The 20,457-nt window shown below is 42.3% G+C and overlaps 1 protein-coding gene and 1 pseudogene across 3 annotated transcripts in view; one reads left to right on the forward strand and one right to left on the reverse strand.

Moving 5' to 3' along the window:
• Nucleotides 1-3,245: 3,245 nt before the first annotated feature.
• On the reverse strand, nucleotides 3,246-4,798 carry LOC133956971 (tripartite motif-containing protein 16-like; annotated as a pseudogene).
• Nucleotides 4,799-10,459: 5,661 nt separating this feature from the next.
• Nucleotides 10,460-20,457, forward strand: part of mtcl2 (microtubule crosslinking factor 2) — an 84,762-nt gene continuing 74,764 nt past the window's right edge. For all 3 annotated transcript variants that reach the window (XM_062392181.1, XM_062392182.1, XM_062392183.1), the window contains exons 1-3: nucleotides 10,460-11,878; nucleotides 17,192-17,293; nucleotides 17,714-17,836. In XM_062392181.1, the coding sequence (XP_062248165.1) occupies nucleotides 10,883-11,878; nucleotides 17,192-17,293; nucleotides 17,714-17,836 (1,221 nt within the window). In that variant the 5' untranslated portion in view covers nucleotides 10,460-10,882. The remainder of the gene's footprint in view (nucleotides 11,879-17,191; nucleotides 17,294-17,713; nucleotides 17,837-20,457) is intronic.

Genomic DNA, 20,457 nt, shown 5'->3' on the forward strand with positions numbered 1-20,457 from the left:
CTATTAGTTTAGGAAAATTGCTTGTAAACATAGAACCCCTTTTGATGAAGCCAGTTGTTTGATCCTTATCATACAAATGCTAACAGCCAAAGTTTCTTTCACCCCTGGTGTTCTTATTTTCACCACCAGATGGAAGCAGAAGATGGATACACTTTGTTCCCATATGTGGTCAAGTCACTGTTGTCCACAGACTGAATAAAAAGACGGACGACATGACAGCTCTTAAAAGTGGTCTTGATTGGCGGTTGGCTGCAGCAAAGGTCATAAACCCCGCCTCCTCCATGTTAGTGGATGTGACATGGGTCAACCTAAAAAGTCAAAGCACACATTGGAAAAGATGCTTTCTGTCTTTTTAAGTAGTTCTTATCACTTTGGCGTATCCTCAAGGGTTCATCTTTCAGCCTTGTTTCACTTAAATTCATTATCTGATAAAAAGGAGGTAAGAGGTTGTGATTGACAGCTGAGACTGACTCACAATAGGTGGAGTGGAGTGTTGGTGGGATCTGGAGCCCACGGGTCCATCCCCTGATAGCTACTGAGTGTGTGGTTAAGAGACAAGTTGATCCTCTTCACAAGGCAAGATGTTATTTCAAGCAAAACACAAAACTGCTGAATACCAATTAATCATTATACTATTAATTCTGTTTCTCATTTTATGGTCTTAAACAATGATTGGAACCTCTCATGTGTGGACGAGAGGTGCAAACTGCAGACTGTTGAGGACGCTTCAGGCGAGCTCCAGCAGTGTCAGCAGCAGGTCTGGGATTTGGTAGCATTATATTTAGGCCATCCACTGTAACCAGCAGGGAGAGTTCGGGAGAAAAACTTGTTATTCCAGATGAAGGAGGCCACATGAGACTCATTTTACTTCCAGGAGACAAATCAGTTGAGGCTCACAACACTGATGCAGAACGCCCGGTTTCAATCCCTGGGAGAAAACCCACAGAGCTTCAGTCACTTCCTCCAGCACTGTGATAAAACCCGAAGAATATGCAGTGATAATGAAGGCAGCAGAGATGAAGTGTTTCGGTTTCAGATGCTACAAAAACGACTGTGTGAGGGAGTTAAAGAGAAAAAAGAAACATCTAAGGGAGATTCCCGTTGTTTTGGGACATATTGAGTTAGATTAAAAGATCAATTCTATTCCCGTGTCTGTGCAGTAAAGATAAAGCTGTACCACAGGCAACTGTTAAGCTTAATTTAACATAAGGACTGGAAACAGGGGCAAAGCAGCTAGGCTGGCTGTGACTGAAAATAAATACTTTCCAAAAAGATGAACTACCTTTAAGAGAAGAACTGTGGATTTCTCATGATAGTTATGCTGAAGAAAATAGTGTAAACAAAAAGTGAATAGGCTTCAGATGCTATAATGTTGTTACCTTTTATAGAAATTATGAAATAAATATTCTATCATGAGCTAAGGATTTCCTCATTTTGAGCAAAAAGGAGACGTGTTTTGGAGGATGCTCCTACAAAAAGTGCAAAACAACAGACATTAAAGGAGAGCCGATATAAAGGAATGTCTCTGGCTCGGTACAAGTGGGACTGCCGCAGCAGCTCGCCTTCACATTCACCAAAGCACACCGCCGCCTTCCCAATTACTGGACTAAGGATAACTTGCAAGCACAGCAAGTTTCTATTATCGTCTTCTTTCCTCTCGGCAAAGCAGACTGGAAACCATGCACTCTATTATCCCGACTGGACTGCAATGAAAAGCACATCAGGGTGTTTTTTATTCACAGATGATTAGTCAAGTATGCTCATTGTTAAGGAGAATTTGCTCGTTGGTCCGCTGGGTTTCCTCCCTCCACTGTGTGTCGTGGTGGGGGCTTCCTCACCTCATTTACACTCACATTCCTGATGAGAGGTTGGACAACTGATTGGTTCAATGAAGTACTGCACCAAATATCAGATATCGGTTCTGAAAGCTCTCATATAAGTCAGCATGGTTAGATTTGTTCTACTAACAGATAATCTGGTTGGCAGAATTAATCAGAAAACCACTTAAAACATGATATGGTAAAATGGGGGCATGGTGATGACAAGAACCAACTCCAGACTGACCTAAAACAAGACCTTTCAAATGTTCTTTGCTAAATTTAATATATATGAATATATAAAAACATGCAGTATTTCTATGACAAAAAAAACACACATTCACTTCAGCAAAATCCGTCCCAACTCGTCTAAGCCTTAGAGAAATCTAACCGGGGCCGACCCGAACTTGACGTTATCCCCTGATGCAGGCTTATGCAGTGTAAGATATCAGGCAGATGGCCCAGCCGACCTGACCTTCCCTGACTCAAACCCAAATATCATTTCAAATGTTCTTTTAAGAACACGGCCCGAGCCGACGGGCTCCAGTCGGTTGTTCCACAAGGGTTTTTATGGGGCCACTTGGTGCACAGCTTTGCGAGTGCCAACATTGCTGGTGCTGTTGGTGGAGCACTTGCTACAATGGATGGCCTGTTCATTAATGATTCAAGGATCCATTGTACTACAATAAATTGTAGTAGCACATGAATAGGATCTTTGTCAAGTGTGTAATTGAAGATTCCAATGTGCTGCAACAGAAACAAAAATAGTCTGGCTGCAGGAAGACGTTTGCATAAATCGGCCTTTTTCACATTAGATCATTTGATTTGCCACAGTAGAAAAAAACAAAGATGTAAATAATTAAATTATTTAAGGTTGAGTCCCATTTAGCTATTTAAGTTTCAGGGTGCTGTGGTGCCTACTGGATCATCGTCACACTGTCATGGCTTACTGGGACACATGAATGGAACAGAGCCAAAGTCAAACTGTCTTCTCTGAAAAAGGCAAGTTATCATGTTTATTTTAACATGCAGGTATGGAGAGGTGACCCTTGAGGTCCCCGTGTTGTTACTCTCAGGGTTATTGTGGACAGTAGTCATGTTTAAAATCTTAAAAATTCACACAAAGCCTCCTATTCTTTTCTTATTGTCAAAAAGAAACCAGGTGTAAAAAATGGATTTTACACATAAAAGACCTCTAAGACTCGAGCTTAAAACAACAGTGTACTTGTAGATTTCTGTCTTGACAAAGTGAGAACTAAGTATCTGTGATAAAGGCGGGTCAGCGTTTGATTGACAGCTGATCTGCGGAGCAGGAACGTCAAGACGAACTTGGAGCAACAAACATGGAGACAAAAAGAAGTTGAAGCCTTCAACACAGAATCTAAATCACTGCTTTTAATGACTCAAGTCTATTTGAGTTTACAAAACTCAGATGCAAACCATACAAACCAGAACTCCAGCATAGAGAGGCCGAGTGAATGTGGTCTGGACTCTGTGGAGGAGAGTCATGGTGCCAGAGACGCTGTAGAAGGACCGAACACCTGCACTGTGATCCAGGTACACTCCTACTCTGGAGGACACAGGACCTGACCCTGGAGACCTGATGTTGTTGTGACGAAACTTATAACGGTTTCCAAAACTATATAATGACCAAGATGTATCGTTAGATCCAAATATACACTCATGTGACCTCCCTGCTCTGCTGATATTCTTGTATGTGACAGCTACACAAGGCATTGCTTTTCTTCTCCTCTCCACCTCCACCTCCCAGTAACAACGTCCAGTCAGACTCTCTCATACTCAGGACCTGAGGCCAAAGAGGGAATCTGTCTGTTTGGATCCAGTGTGATTTCCTGTGAATATTGTAAGAAGTCAGCTCTGGTCTTGGACTCTGGTTGAGGCAGTCAAACATCCACTTGAGACACAATCTGTAAAATTGCTGTCTGTGTCTCCCTCAGAATGTCCTGTAGTCGACCTCTGACCTGTGACACAGCTGCTGTCACGTCCTCGAAGTACCTCAGAGGATGGACACTGATGCTGGATTAGTGTGTAGATTCACTGAGTGGTGACAGAGGAGTGGTGACAAACTGGTTCTGATCCTCTGTGTGTGAGAGCTGCTGTAGTTCATAGTCTTTCCTCTTGAGCTCAGTGATCTCCTGCTCCAGTCTCTCCTGAAGCTCGTTGACTCGACTCACTTCAGTTTCCTGCTGGGATCTGATCTGCTGCTTCACATCAGAGCTTCTTTTCTCCAGCAGATGGATCAGCTCAGTGAAGATCTTCTCGCTGGCCTCCACTGCTTTATCAGGAGAACCATTGAGGGCCCCCACCTCCTGTTGAAGCATCTTCACATCTTCCTCTGTGTCCTGGACTCTCTGCTGGATTGCTTGTCTCCTCAGCCCGGGCTCTCTCTGCCTCTCAGTCCTTTCTGCTGCAGATGTATGTTCATCCACATGGCAGAGACAACAGACACACTGCTGATCATTGCGGCAGAACATCTTCATCACCTCATTGTGATGAGAGCAGATGTCCTCGAGCTTCACGGAGGGCTCCACCAGCTTGTGCTTTTTAAATGGAGGTGATTGAAAATTAGGCTGGAGGTGTTTTTCACAATAAGAGGCCAAACAAACCAAACAGGACTTGAGAGCTTTCAGTTTTCTCCCGAGTTCAGAAATCACAGGCCACATCTTCAGGTCCCGCACAGCAGTGATCAGCAGGAGCAACTTGGAGTCCAGTCTTCTTCAGCTCCTCCAGCAAATCAGCTAACATGGTTCTTTTCACCAGGACAGGCCATCGAGTGAAGGTCTGTCTACACTGAGGGCAGCTGTAGCTTCCTCGCTCATCCTCATTGTCCCAGTGGGTTCTAATACAGCTCATACAGTAGCTGTGTCCACAGCCAATAGTTACTGGAAATCCTAAAGTAGATCCAGACAGATTGAACAGCAGAATCTTTTTCTGTCCAGTTAATTTTCTTGATGCGCCATGATTTGACCTGGTGCCAGCGACTGTAGAACAGTTTCACTTCCTCTGAAAAGAAACAGATCTCTGCTCCTTCTGCTCTCCTTCACTTCCTCTTTTTGACCACTTTTTATCACACTAATGAATAAAGCAACATTATGGTGTTACCTCTCCTCAGCAGTGATGCCACTCTGTTTGGATGCGGCTGCCTTTGAGGCCACACTGTTTGGAGGCAGCTGTCACAGTTGCCACAGGTGTTTTGGGGGCAGTTCTCACTGCCACCACACCGTCTGAGAGCAACTAAAGCTGTTTGTGATTTATTAAATGAGATATATACTGGTTTATGAAAGTTTATTAGATAGTTTGTTAGCTGGACTTAAAATGAATCAAGAAAAGCTCCATGAGCTCTAACAGATCCATATGCATGATATGGGAGAGCGTGGCCTAGGGGATAGAGCGGGTGCTCTGCAACAAGAAGGTTGCCGGTTCGAATCCCACTCTATCCCATCTGCATGCCTAAGTGTCCTTGGCAAGATACTGAACCCCTAGATGGCCCCTCATAAAATGATGAGTGTTCTAAAAATGTAAGTCGCTTTGGATAAAAGCGTCAGCTAAATGACATGTAATGTCTATGGTCTATGGATAGTTAGGAGCTCAAAGACTGTATTCCCAGTATCAGTTACAGTGTGACTGATAGTGTCTCTGAAACTGTGACAAACCAAAGGAGAAATAGAAATTGTTATCCTTGCCTTAAATTCTACATAAGATGGTGAATAACTCCATGATAGCAATGCTTAAAAGAGATGCCACTGCTCATGTAGCAATTTATTGACTGCAACTTTACCACAGTAGGTGGAAATACATCAAAGGTTCAAAGTTTTAGCAACAGTAGGACCAGACACACTCTCCATCTATATTTATGTTGTCTCTAAGCTGAATAAATGTATTCAGTAATTTTGTGTTACAAGACAGCAGAGAGAGATAATCACAAAACTTAACTTTCCAATTAGATAGAAACCATTTGCTGTTTTATTTACTATTATTAGTTGACTTTGGTCAAAATGTGTTTCAGGGGGCGCAGAGGAGACGCCCCCTGTTAAAAACTCAGATGTTTGATTCTATGGCATTAGAAATTCCTTTAAGCTCTACGGGCTAGCGGGAACACTTACAAATTTAAAACATTGCATTTCCTGTAACACTTAAAAATTTAAAACATTGCATTTCCTGTTACAGCGAGGGGGCCCTATGACTAATATTGCATTTTATCATATGGAGCTTTTCAGGGCGGGACCTTTAATTTACATGTGAAGTTTGAGGCAAATTGGAAGGCAAAACCTCATACACAAATTTAACTTTTAATCACAAAGTCTCTTACATGACATCAACCAAACTTGAAGTCGATCGCAAGAATTCTGTAGGAGTACGAATTGTATAGCACGTGTTAAAACCTCCTTACCCCTTCCGACTATACCTTGAATAACATTTTGAAACTAACAATTTAGTAGCACCTAAATGTCACTTACTTATAGTTCTTTGTAGTTTGGCTTTATTTTTGAAGAAATTGTACCTTCTTGATTCTTGTTGTTTAAAATCGATTTTCAGTCTCTTTTACGGCCAGATTCCCTCGTGGCTAGCGGAAAAAAGACGCTGCAGATCGCGAGCCGGCTGCGGCGCGTCCCTGCCGACGTGAAAAACCCAATTGATTAACATGGGCGTGGAAAAGGAAGCGGACAGCCTTTCGTGGTGCTTCGGCCCCCGGTGTGTTCCTGACATTACTCTGTGGCTGCCACTGCAGGATCATTGACCATGAATGATTTAAAGACTGCATGCTTTTAAATGCACGGTCCCTCCTGCACATGGGAACTATCTCTCTATAAAGTGTAGTGTCACTGCTGGAGGGTTTGATACATTAGGCAAAGAAATGAGAAATATAAAATATAATTTGATAATACATCACATTGTTCTGTTTGGACAGTTTAGTGTAAAATGACAACCAGGGTCCAGTTTTTATTTTTATTTTAGTATTCTGATTATATATTTTACTTTCGAAAGATGCGAGCGACTCTAGTGTGTGTCAAATTACATTCAGGACAATAAAACTCTTTCAAGTAAAAAGTTTTATACTTGAATTAATACAGATCTATTTGATTTTTCTTAAAAATTCATATAAATTCCCCTCATACAGAAAACATAACTCAAGTTGAAATAAACAGTAAAACAAGATGGCTTGTCATAGAACAAGAGCATAAGTGCACAATGATAAATGGAATCTTATATTTCTAATTGTTACACATTATTGTCACAGCAGTCACATTATAAGTGCAGATGTAATTATGGCCATACTTCTGTGACATTAGAAATTTGAGGATACGTGAATGGCATATACATATTGGAACTTATAAAGGAACATCGTTGTGCGCAAGCGAGGCCACACGCTGTTGCTGAGTAAACTGGAATAGGGTTATTATTAGAGATGAGAGTTATGACGGAGTATAGGGGATGAGGGCCCGGCCCACTCATTGTTTTAGCTTTAATAATGAAACAAATCATCTGTTAATGGAGACAGCAAAACCTTCCTGTCACGTATAGAAAATGCAGCAGAAACACATTTTACCTACAAGCTTCATGTCTCCTACCTGCTCTGTAATGAACCAAGGAACTTTCAGTTGAAGGGAATAAACACAGTATGATCAGGATTTCCCCCCTGATATTTGAAGTATTGAAAGCTGCTGAATGCATTGTCTTTAAATTTCATACAGACATGCATTGTGTCAAGATAATGCATTTACTGGCTTCAATGGGCCCTTGACCTATTGAGAATATCTTTTCTCTTGGAATTCATGCCTACATGTGGATTAGTTGAAGTCTCTTTTGTGGTCTATTAACTTCACATCTAGCACCACCATCCAGTCCCAATTTCAATTTGTCCAGAACATTAATTTATCATTAAATATCCCCTAGGGATGTCATCCATTGCTTTGTGAACTGGTGTGTTAAAGCTTCGAGTTTTCACACTTTGCGCCACTCAACTCAAAAAACAAAACATGCCTCCATACTGCTCGTGTGGTGTCATCCAAGTGTTCGCAAGCCCGGACATTTATATTCGTCTCAAAACGCAGTCATTTCTGTCTGAGGGTGTGTCCGACGGTCCGTGAATGCACCTCCGAGGAAGATTTCAGCAGACATTTAGGCTAAACTATGTTATTGATCTCACTTTTCTGTTGTTTTATTAAGTCTGAAGACTCGGTCACCATTGGCTTTAATCGTATCAGATTCATCTGCTACAAAGTTTACTTCTAAACTCCAGAAGTGTTTTGTGGACTCAACACTTCACCCACCCCTCCAGCCGCATAGTGGTGAGTAGATGATGAGTGCATTTCAATATTTCAGTGAACTATCCCTTAAAGGACACAACACAAACACCTACACCTGTGAATTGCTCCTATTGGACAGTGCTAGCTGTCAATCCCAAAGAACCAAGTCCATATGAAACCCATGCTTTATATTTTATTCCTAATGAGACCATAATTTATAACGCAAATATAATTTTTTTTTATGAAGAAGACGTTAAATTAGTGATTTAAACCATAAATTGAAGTAAACAATGTTTACTGACGTTACGAAAATTGTGAAGCCAACACAAGGCCCTTTCCTTTTAGGCTTCAGGCGCGGTCCTTGGTGCAGTCTTCTTCTGAATGTTTATTATAACAGTTGTATGCTACTAACCCTGTATGGAACTGATAATAGATATCATAATTGTATGGCCTATTGCTATGTTGTAATTGACAACACAAGTGCAACCCTTCCGAACTGAAGTCTTGTGTACAATATACTCCAATATTTTACTTGTGGGATTTTCCAGCTTTAATTTGGTCAAAATGCTGATATATTAGCTCGCTCTGGCTAACGATATCTACTAGATCTCAGCCTACTCTTGCATTTGCAAAAGATAATTCAAGCATATTAATAGCTACCTAGAGTTTAATGATTACCTGCACCATGGATGAAAGGTGGCAGAGTAATAGCACGGAGAAGAAACAACTGTAACGAATGATTGTAAAAGAGTGTAACGTGTAGAAGACAAAAGACAACAGGAGATCTAGAAAGATGAACTACTACAGACATAAAATACAGAGCTTCAATTACAGACGAAATCGACATGTCTCAGTATCAGTTTGCATACAATGACATCACCATTTTATATACAGCCAGACTAATTTAGCGTCTGTGGCTCTTTGAAGATCGGGATGTATGTGTTTTTGAGCGGCACAACATGGTTTATCATAACAGAGAATCAAATGGTTCCGTGGTGTCAAAGGCATTAACCTGTTGTCTGAGGAATCATGGGTTTCTTTCTCTTTTAGTCTGATCTCACTCTGTGTCTGTGTGACAGAGACACAGAGAAAACATGAGACCTACTGCCCAGTTACCATGAAGGTGAATCAATCATGACAGGATGGAATGGCTTTGTTCTTCTCTGCATACAGATGTTCTGGATTCAAATTCAGAAAACGTGTTCTATATCATAAAAAAGTCTGATATTTGATTCTGATGAAATACTGTTTCTTTGTGAATAATAATAATACAACATATTTTATTCAATAGAATCATCTGTGTGGGGCATTTTCATATTTTTGGTCTGTTTTAAATTTGTACTCCATCATCCTCCAGCTGATGAAGTTTAGTTGCACCCGGCTTATTTAAATTTATTTTCAAAGGGCCTCAGACAAAGTAAGATGTATACAGATGTTGTGTTTTCTTGCCATAACAAATTAAATATTCACTTTTGCTATGTGGAGGATCTCTCTGTAAATTGAATTATGTGTTGTAATTTGTTTGCTTGGTTTTTCATTGGTTTATTGATTTTTGTATATGCCTCTGTGCCAGCAACCAATGGAATTAGGTTTCTCTTCCATCCATGTTTGTCCGTCCTGATGAACACAAAAAGATCACTTAGAGACAATTTATTCAAGTTTGGTAGAAACATGTAGTTTGACACGCAGGTGAACTGATTCGATTTGGTTGGTCAAAGGTCAAAGGTTAAGGTCACTGTTAGCTTACAAAACACGTCGTTGGTCTTGTGAACACAACATCTCAGGAACACTTTGAGTGAGTTTCATTAAATTTGGTATAAGCGTTCACTTCGTCTCAAAGATGAACTGATTGGATTTTGGTGATCAAAGGTCAAAGGTCAGGGTCACGTTGACATCATATGTGTCAGGATATATATGTACTTAGACAGGAATTGCAATGGTTTGCCAAGGCATATGCCCGAATTTCACATACAGTAATGATTCAAATTGTACTGAACAAAATGTCTTGTTGTACAAAAAGAAATGGCCTTTAAAAGAAAAGTCGGAAGCCTTTAGAAAAGCCCTGCTGAGTGCTTTGGAGGCAAATTAGCAGCCGTACAGATGCTGTAAATATCTATCCATGATAATAAACATAAATAATACATGCTGACAGGCTGCAGAGGGATCCATTAGCAGTGTGTGTCGTGACAGTATCACTATGTTACTTTTCATACATAAATACTAAAAGTGTTTAATTTGATCGTTTAACATGAAGCCAAGGTGAAGGGTGCTCTTTCAACATGCCTACATTTTATTTTATTTGCTTGCTCTTCGTGTTTTTCTTATTGTCGTGCAGTGGTGGCGATAGAGAGCTGCAGATATAACACACCTCTCTCTCTCTTTCTCTCTCTCCTCCAGAGCTGCATCCCGTTATCTGGGCGGAGAGAGAGCGAGAGAGAGGCTTACCACACACTGTCTCTGTTCTCAGCCTCAGCTGCATGAGCAGGAACCGGCCGGACAGTGAAGAGAGGAGGGGAGGACACCTCGGAACAAAGCGGGATTATTAACACATCTCCAACACTCACACGCTGGAGGACAGGACAACACTTGGCCGTTTCATTGGACTCTTACTGCTTCCTGGTCCTGTTGCGCTCCGGGGGCTCCGGCGGTAGCTGCAGAACAGGATCTCCTCCCTTTGTGTTGCTCTGCGGTTGTTTACTCACACTCCTCCACTCCACAACTTCTGCCTCCTCCTCTGTTCCCCCAGAAACAGGAGGTTTCATTTCTGCTTTTCTTGTTTCCGCCTAAACGGAATGAATGACAAAAACAAAGGAGGTTGATGTCCATAACCCCGCGGCTCACCTCGCCTTCGCCTCGCCCAAGGAACGGAGACTCCATCTCCGGCAGAAGATGGAAAGCGGAGGCGGGACGGAGGGCTGCGATAGCGGGCACTCGCAGCACGCGGTGCCGGGGCAGCAGCAGCAGAATCCCCGGGAGGAGACCACGGAGCTCCCTGCGGTGCTGTCCGCTCAGCGTTCCGGCGAGAAGAAGAAGAAGATAAACCGGGCTCCGTCGCCGGCCAGACCGAAGGATGTACCCGGGTGGTCGCTCACGAAGATCCGCGGCGGCATTGGGACTCCGACCCTGAGCGTCAAGCCCGGAGCGATCCACCTTGGGAGCCGCATTTCCAGGCGCAGCCCCGTGGGGAGTCTCGCGGGAAAGGACGGCAGAGCGGAGAAGAGCGGTGGCGGAAAAACGGCCGGAAAATCTGCCGCGTTGTCCAAGAGCTCTGCGTCCAAGACGGCCAAAAGCACCGGGGGGAGGAGGAAGGTGTCGGACGCCAGCATAGGATCGGACGATTTATCCAAGGACTCCGGCTGTGCCACTGGGAAGCTCTCCCCGACCGACAGCAGCTCCGAGCTCTCGGACTGCGCCTCCGAGGAAAACAAGCTCTCAGCGGACGCTGCGAGCAGCGACGCCGAGTCGAGGAGCAGCCGAGGCGGCGGGCCGGACGGAGAGAGGCCGCTACGGAACGGCGCTTTGTCGGATAGAGGTGGACAACATGCCACCGCCAATAAGACCACCTGCTCAGCGGGGGAGAGACACGACAAGGACCGGCTCTCTCTTGGCGTGGAGACCGGGGAAGGGAGCATATCCCCCGGCGAGGAGCGCTCAGTCACCTCGTATGACAGCAGGGTGCCAGCGAGCACATCCCTGGCTTTCTCCGACCTGACAGAGGAGTTCATGGACGGCATGCAGGAGGAGTTTGTGAGGGAGATAGAAGAGTTGAGGTCGGAGAACGATTACCTCAAAGTAAGTCAAGTGTCAACCATCAATTTCGTGCAATTGGTTTTCCAGTGTCTCCCAAAGCATCAGATATTCATTCAGACATGCATTGTTGCTTTATGATTGATGTCACGAGCTTGGTGTTGCTCTTTGTCATCCAGTTCGTTTGAATGTACTACTTCCCTCTGTCTTATCTCCCATGTGTGTCGAATCCTTTGGATCCCATCCAGTACTACTCACCACAAGGAAAATATTATGAATAGTGAGTGTGCAACCCCAGTAGCACATGAGCACAAAGATGCAGCCCTGTGGCCACAGGCAGGCCACGCTTCATGTGTAGGCAGAAACACTGTAAACAACTGTGTACAATGTGGATGCAGCAGATCTGGACAGACAGCGGCTCTCCAAGATCATTTGCCCGGTTGGGTTTGTTGTTTTCCACCTGCTCGCATGATGGAGCAGAGGATGTGATTAATGCAGCAGCCTCAGGGGTTGTCAGTCTCTGGAGACTGCACTGAAATGGGTCACATTCTTCCTGACTGGCATTCGCTGGTTGGGACGTTTTTCATGGAGTGTCATGTGATTGTCCAGATGTTGCTTTCTCTACCATGACAAGAGTAAAATGCTCAGACCGCCACCACTGCATCACCTCCGTGGTATGGTCCGTCAGCAGACTTTCATGCTAAAGGCATTTTTTCCTCAGCGTTCTCATGTCTGCAGGTGCTGATATGTAATATATGTGGATCCAGCACTTGAGCAGATCCATTCTGCCTTGAGAGGGATTGATTAGAAGGGTGATCAATAACATTAGCATGTACCTAAGCACTAACTGGCAGTGACCGGACAAGCCAATAATTGTCAGAGATGGATTGGGGAAGCTGATAGATTAACATCACTTGTCATCACGGAAGCACCGCCCTCTCTGCAACAGTGTTGGAAAATTTAGGACTTTGGTTTTTTACTTACTGCTAATTTAACTACTACCATTCATTCTATTTTCAAGTAAAAATGTTTCAGACTGCGTTTCAATGACTCGTTTTCAAAGGAAGTGATTCATAATTGCTATTGGTCCGTTGAGCGGAAAAACTAAGACTTTAGGTGATTCAACACTGTGCTGGAGGAAACTGTGATGGTAGTTGTTGTCAGTGTTTTCTGGTGTTTAAAAAAAAACAATGGTTTGAATAAGAAAATAATCAGCAGATTACTTAATAAGTCATTAGGATCCCTAATCCTTATTTCATTAAGTGTCCCCGTTAAATCGAACTTCATTGACGTTTGTCTTTTCTTGTTAGCTTAAACCTGAACTCTTTGTAGGGAGAACTAAAAAAACCTTATTTCCTTCTGCACTTCTTTAGTGATGGACTGAGAGATGCTCCTTTCTTGTTTTTTCACGTGCATCATCTTTAGGGGGGTGTATGTGTGTGGTGGTCCAGTGCTGTTGACTGATTTTATTGTAGGGCATCAGTGCTGCAGTGCTTATTAGACCACCCCAAAGCCTCATGGGAGGCCCTGCAGTGAAGTGAGGGATTCTGGGTGTGTGTGTTGTTGCAGCTGAGAGGAACACCTGGTTAGTTATCAGAAGATCAAAACAACACGCTGCCGAGATGCCAGACTATCTCAATCCCTCCCTCAGATTTCCTAGATACACAATGTAATTCTCACTTTACAATTCCATCTCTCTGTTTCTAACCCAGTGCTCATCCACCCTGTTTGTCTTTCAGTGCAAACTCTAATCCTCCTGGCCTTTCCATCTTCCACTACAGGCTCATGCAATGCATATTAATGTGTTGACTCTTTGCTGGTGCAGCTGTTGAAACCTCATTAAAATGACTTTAGATCTCAGCACCGTGTATAATGTTTCTGTCTAGATCTGTTGAAGCTAAGCCATAATATATGGTTAACAATCATACTGTCCCACCGACTATACCCTCAGTAACTGCCCTCTCTCACACCTACCTTCTTATTGTCCTTTAGCCAGCCGCGTTTACCATCAGGAACTTTCCTCCTGAACTAGGAACCTTTACAGGAAGTGCTTGTGTTTCCGCCATAGGGACAAGGGTATTCATTTAATTCCAGGCAAATCTTCTTTACCCCCCTAAAGTATCTGCTAGGGGCATTATACTTTCATGAAAGTACCAGAACCTTTACGTGAGGCTTGCAGTGATAAACATAACGGAATGGTTGAGAATTCCAGCAATCTATTTCCTCCAATATTTTTAAAAACCTGCAGCTGCGTTAACAGCTCTTTTTCCTATTTCTGATAATTGTGCTCCTCTCCTTTCCAGTGTTCCTAGGCAATAAACTAGCATGGAACAGCTTGTTGTAGTTGTGAGTTGTTCATACATCAGGAGGCTAATTTGCCTGAACTCTCGTGTTCTATGCAGTAGAGACGCTGTGAACAATGGTCAACAGGAACCTTTTAGATACTTGAAAAAGGTTCCTGGCACCAAAAGGTCTGGGTACTTTTGAAGGAAAGTTGTAGTTTAGTTTTGGCTGTATTTATCATTAGGTGAGATACAATTTTTATTTTGATCATGTTGAAGCAGCTTTCACCCAGCATGGAACTGAAAAGTTCATTAAATTATCATGATAGTCCACGTGCTACACTTAACAACATGAAGGCCTTCACTACAGAGCTGATATTAGAGCTGAGCCTGAGAGAGGCTCATGCCGATGCATCTTTCAGGACTCGATTTGTCTGGAATGTCTGTCCTGTGACTACAATTTACTATTGCAGTTCAGTTTCTGTGCTGCCTGTATAGATAGATGATGGTTTTTGCTCAACCACTGCTTCATTTTTATATTCAGATATGTTTACTCTAAAAAAAAGTTCTTTGATTGAACATTATGATGATATGATGATGATATCAAAAATGTAAGATTTGGAAAGATATGCGTTGCCGATGCACCACCCATTGGCTCCTTTGTTTTTGAAAGGACAGACTGCATTTCACGGAGACTCGTAAATAGGATATCCTAGTTATGCCGCTAAAATGCAATCGATCGTCAAATGCCACCTCCAAAGGATACGGGCCCTGAATTAGGACACAGCTATAGTACATGTAACAGACAGACATGGCTGCAGCTTTTAGCCCACAATGACCTCCTCCTATTATGAAGCTAGTGCTGTTAGCTTAGCTAAGTACAAAGACTGGAAACAGGAAAACAGCCATGTTCGCTGTGTCCAATGGTAAAAATAGTGTTATGTAGTAGCCATTGTAATTAGATGTGCCGTTACATGTCTATTGTTATTTTTGGACAGAGCTAGGCTAGCTGTTCTCCCCCTGTTACGCTAAGCTAACGGTCTCCTACTATACAGGCTGTAACCCGTGTCAATTTATCTCATTCTTGTGTTAAAACAAACAAGTGTGTTTATATTACTGAAAATATTTAAAAAGCGAGTTTCTAATGGATTGATCATAACTATGAAGACATCTGGGAAGTTTGTGTTTCCTTGACCCTGTTCAGACCTGAAATTATCCGAGCTTAGATCTGTCCTCTTGTGATCAGATCTCCCAGGACAGATATTAATACCAGGTCTGAAACAGTGCCAAGTTTATTTCCTCTAAAATATAAACAGCATTTTTCTTTGTTATTATTTCACTCAATAAAAGCAGAACACATTGAAAAAAACCCATCTCTTTATACAGCAAAATGCACAGTCATGTCAATAGATGTAGGCCTGGTACAGGTATTTGAATGTATATGATTTGGCCTCATAGCTTGAAAAAGATGATTTAAAAATAAAAAAAATCTTGATAACTCACCCACCCTGCAGAGGTCTGTTTTTGCAGCAGATGTGCGAGAGCTCTAATTTCAAACATTATCTCATCTGGCTCACTAAAACCTGACATCTGCTTGATTCCATCTCCTGACTGGCGGCTTGATCACATGATAGAAAACTCTCTTTCCTGTTTTTTTTAAATAGCTGTGAAAAGCAGGTCAGTGGAGTGCCTCTCCGTCTCTCGCCACATTAACTTGTAATTCCCTGTTTCTTTGTCCTCACATTCACATCTCTGATGTCATGTTTTTCCATTGTCTGTGACTCCTTTCTTTCTTTTTTCCTCTTTTTCGGTCTGGCTGTGGGTCTGTCTGTCTGTCTGTCTTCCTTCCAAACCTTTGCATATGGTGCTGCAGTCTTTTTTTAGCTTTATCAAAACACACAGACAGACACACACACACACACACACAGACATACTTTGCATGCTAAACCCACAACTTACCTCTATCACCACCATGTTTATGAAGCACACTTATACACAAGCTGTTTATTCTGAAGGTGGTGGAGACAAGGACACACCCTAACCCATTGTTGTGCCCTGTCTCACTTTCCAAGTACATCGACTTATACGCACACGCTCACGCGCACACACACAAACACACACACACACACACACACACAGAGCCTTGTTGTCGTCGTCGTGTCATAGTGACTGCAAAGGCTGACCCACATTTTCCACTGTAGTAAACTATGAGAGCACTAGCACTACAGCCACTTGCACTCCTTACATACAAATACATTTTGACAAACACACACGTGGCACTCTTACTGTCCCATAAAGGCCAGTGACCCAGACTTCTTTTCTTGGAGTAATGTTAATTTCATTGCTGGCACACATGCGAATGAAAGAGCTGTACCTAATAGGATCCAGAGGACTGATGCAATTCATGCCGCTAAGCTAAAATTAATAATTTATCTCCATCTGTTTAACAGGGTTAAATTAAAACTCTCCTGTACATTACTAATTAGGGCTTGGCTTGTTTTTGAAGGGGATTATAATGCCACCTTCAGTAGAGGAATTTCCTTTCCTCTTAATGCTTGTAAAACCAAATGTCCCTCCAGGGGCTGTTATCTTCCTCTGGAGTAATATAATCTATTCTAATAGCCTGAGCCTGACCTTTGACCTCCTTTGCACCACCTCCTGAGTAGGAGAGAGAAAGGTGAATCAATACATTGTTGTATCACATTACTTGGGTGTACCACTCTGCTGCTTACAGCTTGTAGATCTCCATTTCTGTGGACCTCTTTTATCTGACTTGGGAAAAATATTACATATCATGTCATTTTAAGAGGACACTAATTGTTGTAAAGGTCATTCTGATGATGAAGATGTGGAAGGTTGTTAATGACAGCATGCAGTGATTGATGGGATGGATTTACTAGGGTCAAACATTTAAAGATCCCTTTTTGGTGACTCGCACATGTGCAGTTAACACTTTAAATTACGTTCTCTAATACATAACAGCTTTGGCTCCAGTTTGATATTGGAAGAGTTCCTGACTCACTGTTTCATGTAAAAATGGCAAACTCATACACTGTCTTTTCTTCACTGTGTCCAGGATGAGATGGAGGAGTTGAGGTCCGAGATGCTGGAGATGAGGGACATGTACATGGAAGACGATGTCTACCAGCTGCAGGATCTACGTCAACAGCTGGAGCAGGTATGTGTGAGAGCCTGACAACGTGAGAGGACCATCCTCTGTTGAATCTGTGCTCTCATATATTCTTTGATTTCTTGATTCAGATGTTTAAATATATAAAAAAGAAAGAGGCTGCATTCAAAATGTCTTTAAACAGGCAAGTGAGAAGGTTTGTAATCAATCATCATTACAACTTTGAGCAGGAGGTGCTACAGAAAGCTACAGAAAGCCAGGCACACTCAAAATGACTAAAGGAAGAGTTTCAGTTTTTGATATAATACATACCCTGCTTGGAATGAAAAGCTAGTGCTGTTTTATGTGTGTTCTGTTATATATTAATGGATGCTGCAAGGCAAACCATAAAATGATGCAAAGTAACAAAGTTAGCCTAGACAGATGGCAAATAACATTAGCAACTCAACACCATGTTTTGTGTTTCAGGCAAATAAGACCTGCCGCATCCTGCAGTACCGGCTCAGGAAAGCAGAGCGGCGCTCTCTCCGTGTGGCCCAAACAGGGCAAGTGGATGGAGAACTGATACGGACACTGGAACAAGATGTCAAAGTAAGTGTCCTCTGTGTGGACTAGTGTATGTAGAGGATGTTTGTCACAGCTGTTGTCATTGTGTGGCTGGTGGCTTGACTGCTGGTGTCAGTCAGGTTGACCATCTTGTCTTTACCTCTAGTTTCTACTCAAAAACACTAAAAACAACAACAATACAATACACAAACACCAACCTAACTGTTAGCTAGTTGATTAGCCAGCAGGCTAGTTTAGCTTATGCAAATTATCTTTTACAGCTGAGAAATGAAAATCTTTTTGTACAGAAATAGTTAAATGTAGATATGTTTATGTTGATAAAGATGTGCTTTTGTAACATTATGCACTTAATCTGTACAGTCACATAGGGTTAGGGTTAGGGTACATATACTCTCCATCCCGTCTTACAAAAATATGTGGATAGCAAATTGTCAAGCTAGCAAGGAAGATGGTAGAACAACTAGATATCTAGACATTAGAAATACATTTAACAGTAAAACCAATTTAATGTATTGTTGGGGATGTGGTTGGTGACCAGACTTAAGTCAGACAGAGCAGGGAAAAACAAAACCCCTCTTTTCTAAGATTGAAGGACCTTAAAATGGCAGGTCGGTCTTTTTCTGTGTTGCTGTTTTGGATGGTGTTTTTGTCTCTTGACATGACCTATTTTCTCCACCACGTAGGAGTCATGAGACCTTGCAGAGGTCAGGCTTCCTTCTTTGAAATACACAGTATATATGTTGTAATTATCACAGTAACTTAGAAACACTGAACGCCACAAGAGTTGAGGATCAGTCCTTCAGTCCTTCGCATACTCGGATACGGCAAATGCACTTATACAATCACACACTCTCAATGTTCCTCACAGTGTATATAAACACACAAGTCATTCCAGGCCCCTTGGGAATCCTTGATAAAGACCATTTATGCACAAACACACTTAGTTCAGGTTAAAGCTTCTGCGTGTGTGTATGTGTGTGTTTCTTTTTTGTTTTTTGTCACACTGACCCTGGACTGTGGATACACTCCGTCAAATTCAATCAGCTCCTCCAACATTTTCCATGTGATGGAGGATACAATGAGTTCTTTATACCCCATAAGAGAGAGAGAGAGTGTGTGCGAGAGAGAGGCCGTGATGTCACTCTCTGAGGACTCTCCGCCTGCTGTCGCTGTCTGTCTCTCTCGGCCACTGTCTCACCATCTGGTTGTTTTGGAAGGAAGGGGAGAAAGGACGGAAGGAGGGATGGAAAAGGATGAGCGTACATCCTGTGTCTTGAGAGAGAGTGTGTGTGAGTTGAGAATGAAAAGAAAAAAGAGGGTGTGGCCACTGTTTGAAAATTCAAAAAAAGCCAATCAGAGTGGGCGGATGAGGCGGGGAGGAAAACAGAAAAATGGAGAAAAACGGAAATAAGAACAAATACAAAAGAAGAAACAAATACAAGAGGGGGGGAAAGGAAGTATTCAAGAAGGATTAGCTGAATTTAATGGAGTTGATTTGAATAGACGTCTGAATTTAAATCCAAATTAGCCAGTAAGTAGCACTGGGACAAAGAGATGGGGAGTGAGGTTAGGTGATGACAGAGAAAACAAAAAGACACAGCTTGAGGAAAAAAATTGAGTTAAGTCAGCATCTGTTAGCCACATTAGCACAGAGAGATCATAAATACAGGAAACTGAAAAACACACGGCACAGAGACAGACCTGAACCTCTCTGCCTCCCTCAACACATGGCTTATTGTGCCTTCCCTCAGACAGGGTCAAACACTCAGATGGCAGTTCAAGTTACACCAAGCTGTACATGTGCATGTGCGTGTCAGTGTGCGTGTGTGTGCTCGTGCACATTGAGCTCACACTAAGCTTCTCTTTTGCCAGCCTCCCCCAGTCACTCTTGTGTTTATTCTGGTAGCTTTATTATTTAGCCTTATTAAAACAGACACTCACTCCTGCCTCTGACTCAACACTGATCCAGCTCTACTGGAAAATCACTATAACAGCAGTTAAAAAAAAAAAAGGCAATGAAGATAAGCAGTTGAGCAGCAGACTGTCTGTAAACTCAACTACTAACACTCAGTGTTGCAGCTGTTAAATATATAAAACTCAACAACTCTTTATTAAAATTTGTAAAGATGACAAGATATATTTTTTGCGTCATATCCGCTTAACCTGTGGCTCATCTACGAACATAATTTGCGTCTAAGTTGCATCAGGTAGATTTTCATATAATGGTGGTGAGGACAACAAGTCCCATGATCCCACGCTGTTTCAATACATCATTAAACTAGTTATTTTGTAATTGTATTTATCGAGATACCGCAAGAGTGCAAAGTTACATGTTGTACTTTTATAACTTCTTAAAAGTTACCCTTATAACTTTGTATAATGATGTTTTTTCTTGCTTACGTGTAAAGTTAGCAGGGGTCATCGTTGGAGTGAGGAGGGAGAATGGAGTTTTATTCATCAGATTTACCTTCGGGTTCTAATATGAAACGTTGCACCTTGCACCTGGTGTTGGACATTTAGCTGTAGGACACGTCCCAGTTAGTGAGTCCAACTTGACCTTGTCTTGCTGAGCTTCTCTCCACTGATCAGCTTTACAACACACTAAGTGGCTTAACCACTGTTGATGCCTTAAGGCCCTGATTTGA

Source organism: Platichthys flesus, chromosome 7 (genome assembly GCF_949316205.1).
Source record: "Platichthys flesus chromosome 7, fPlaFle2.1, whole genome shotgun sequence".
In the NCBI taxonomy this organism is placed as follows: Eukaryota; Metazoa; Chordata; class Actinopteri; order Pleuronectiformes; family Pleuronectidae; genus Platichthys; species Platichthys flesus.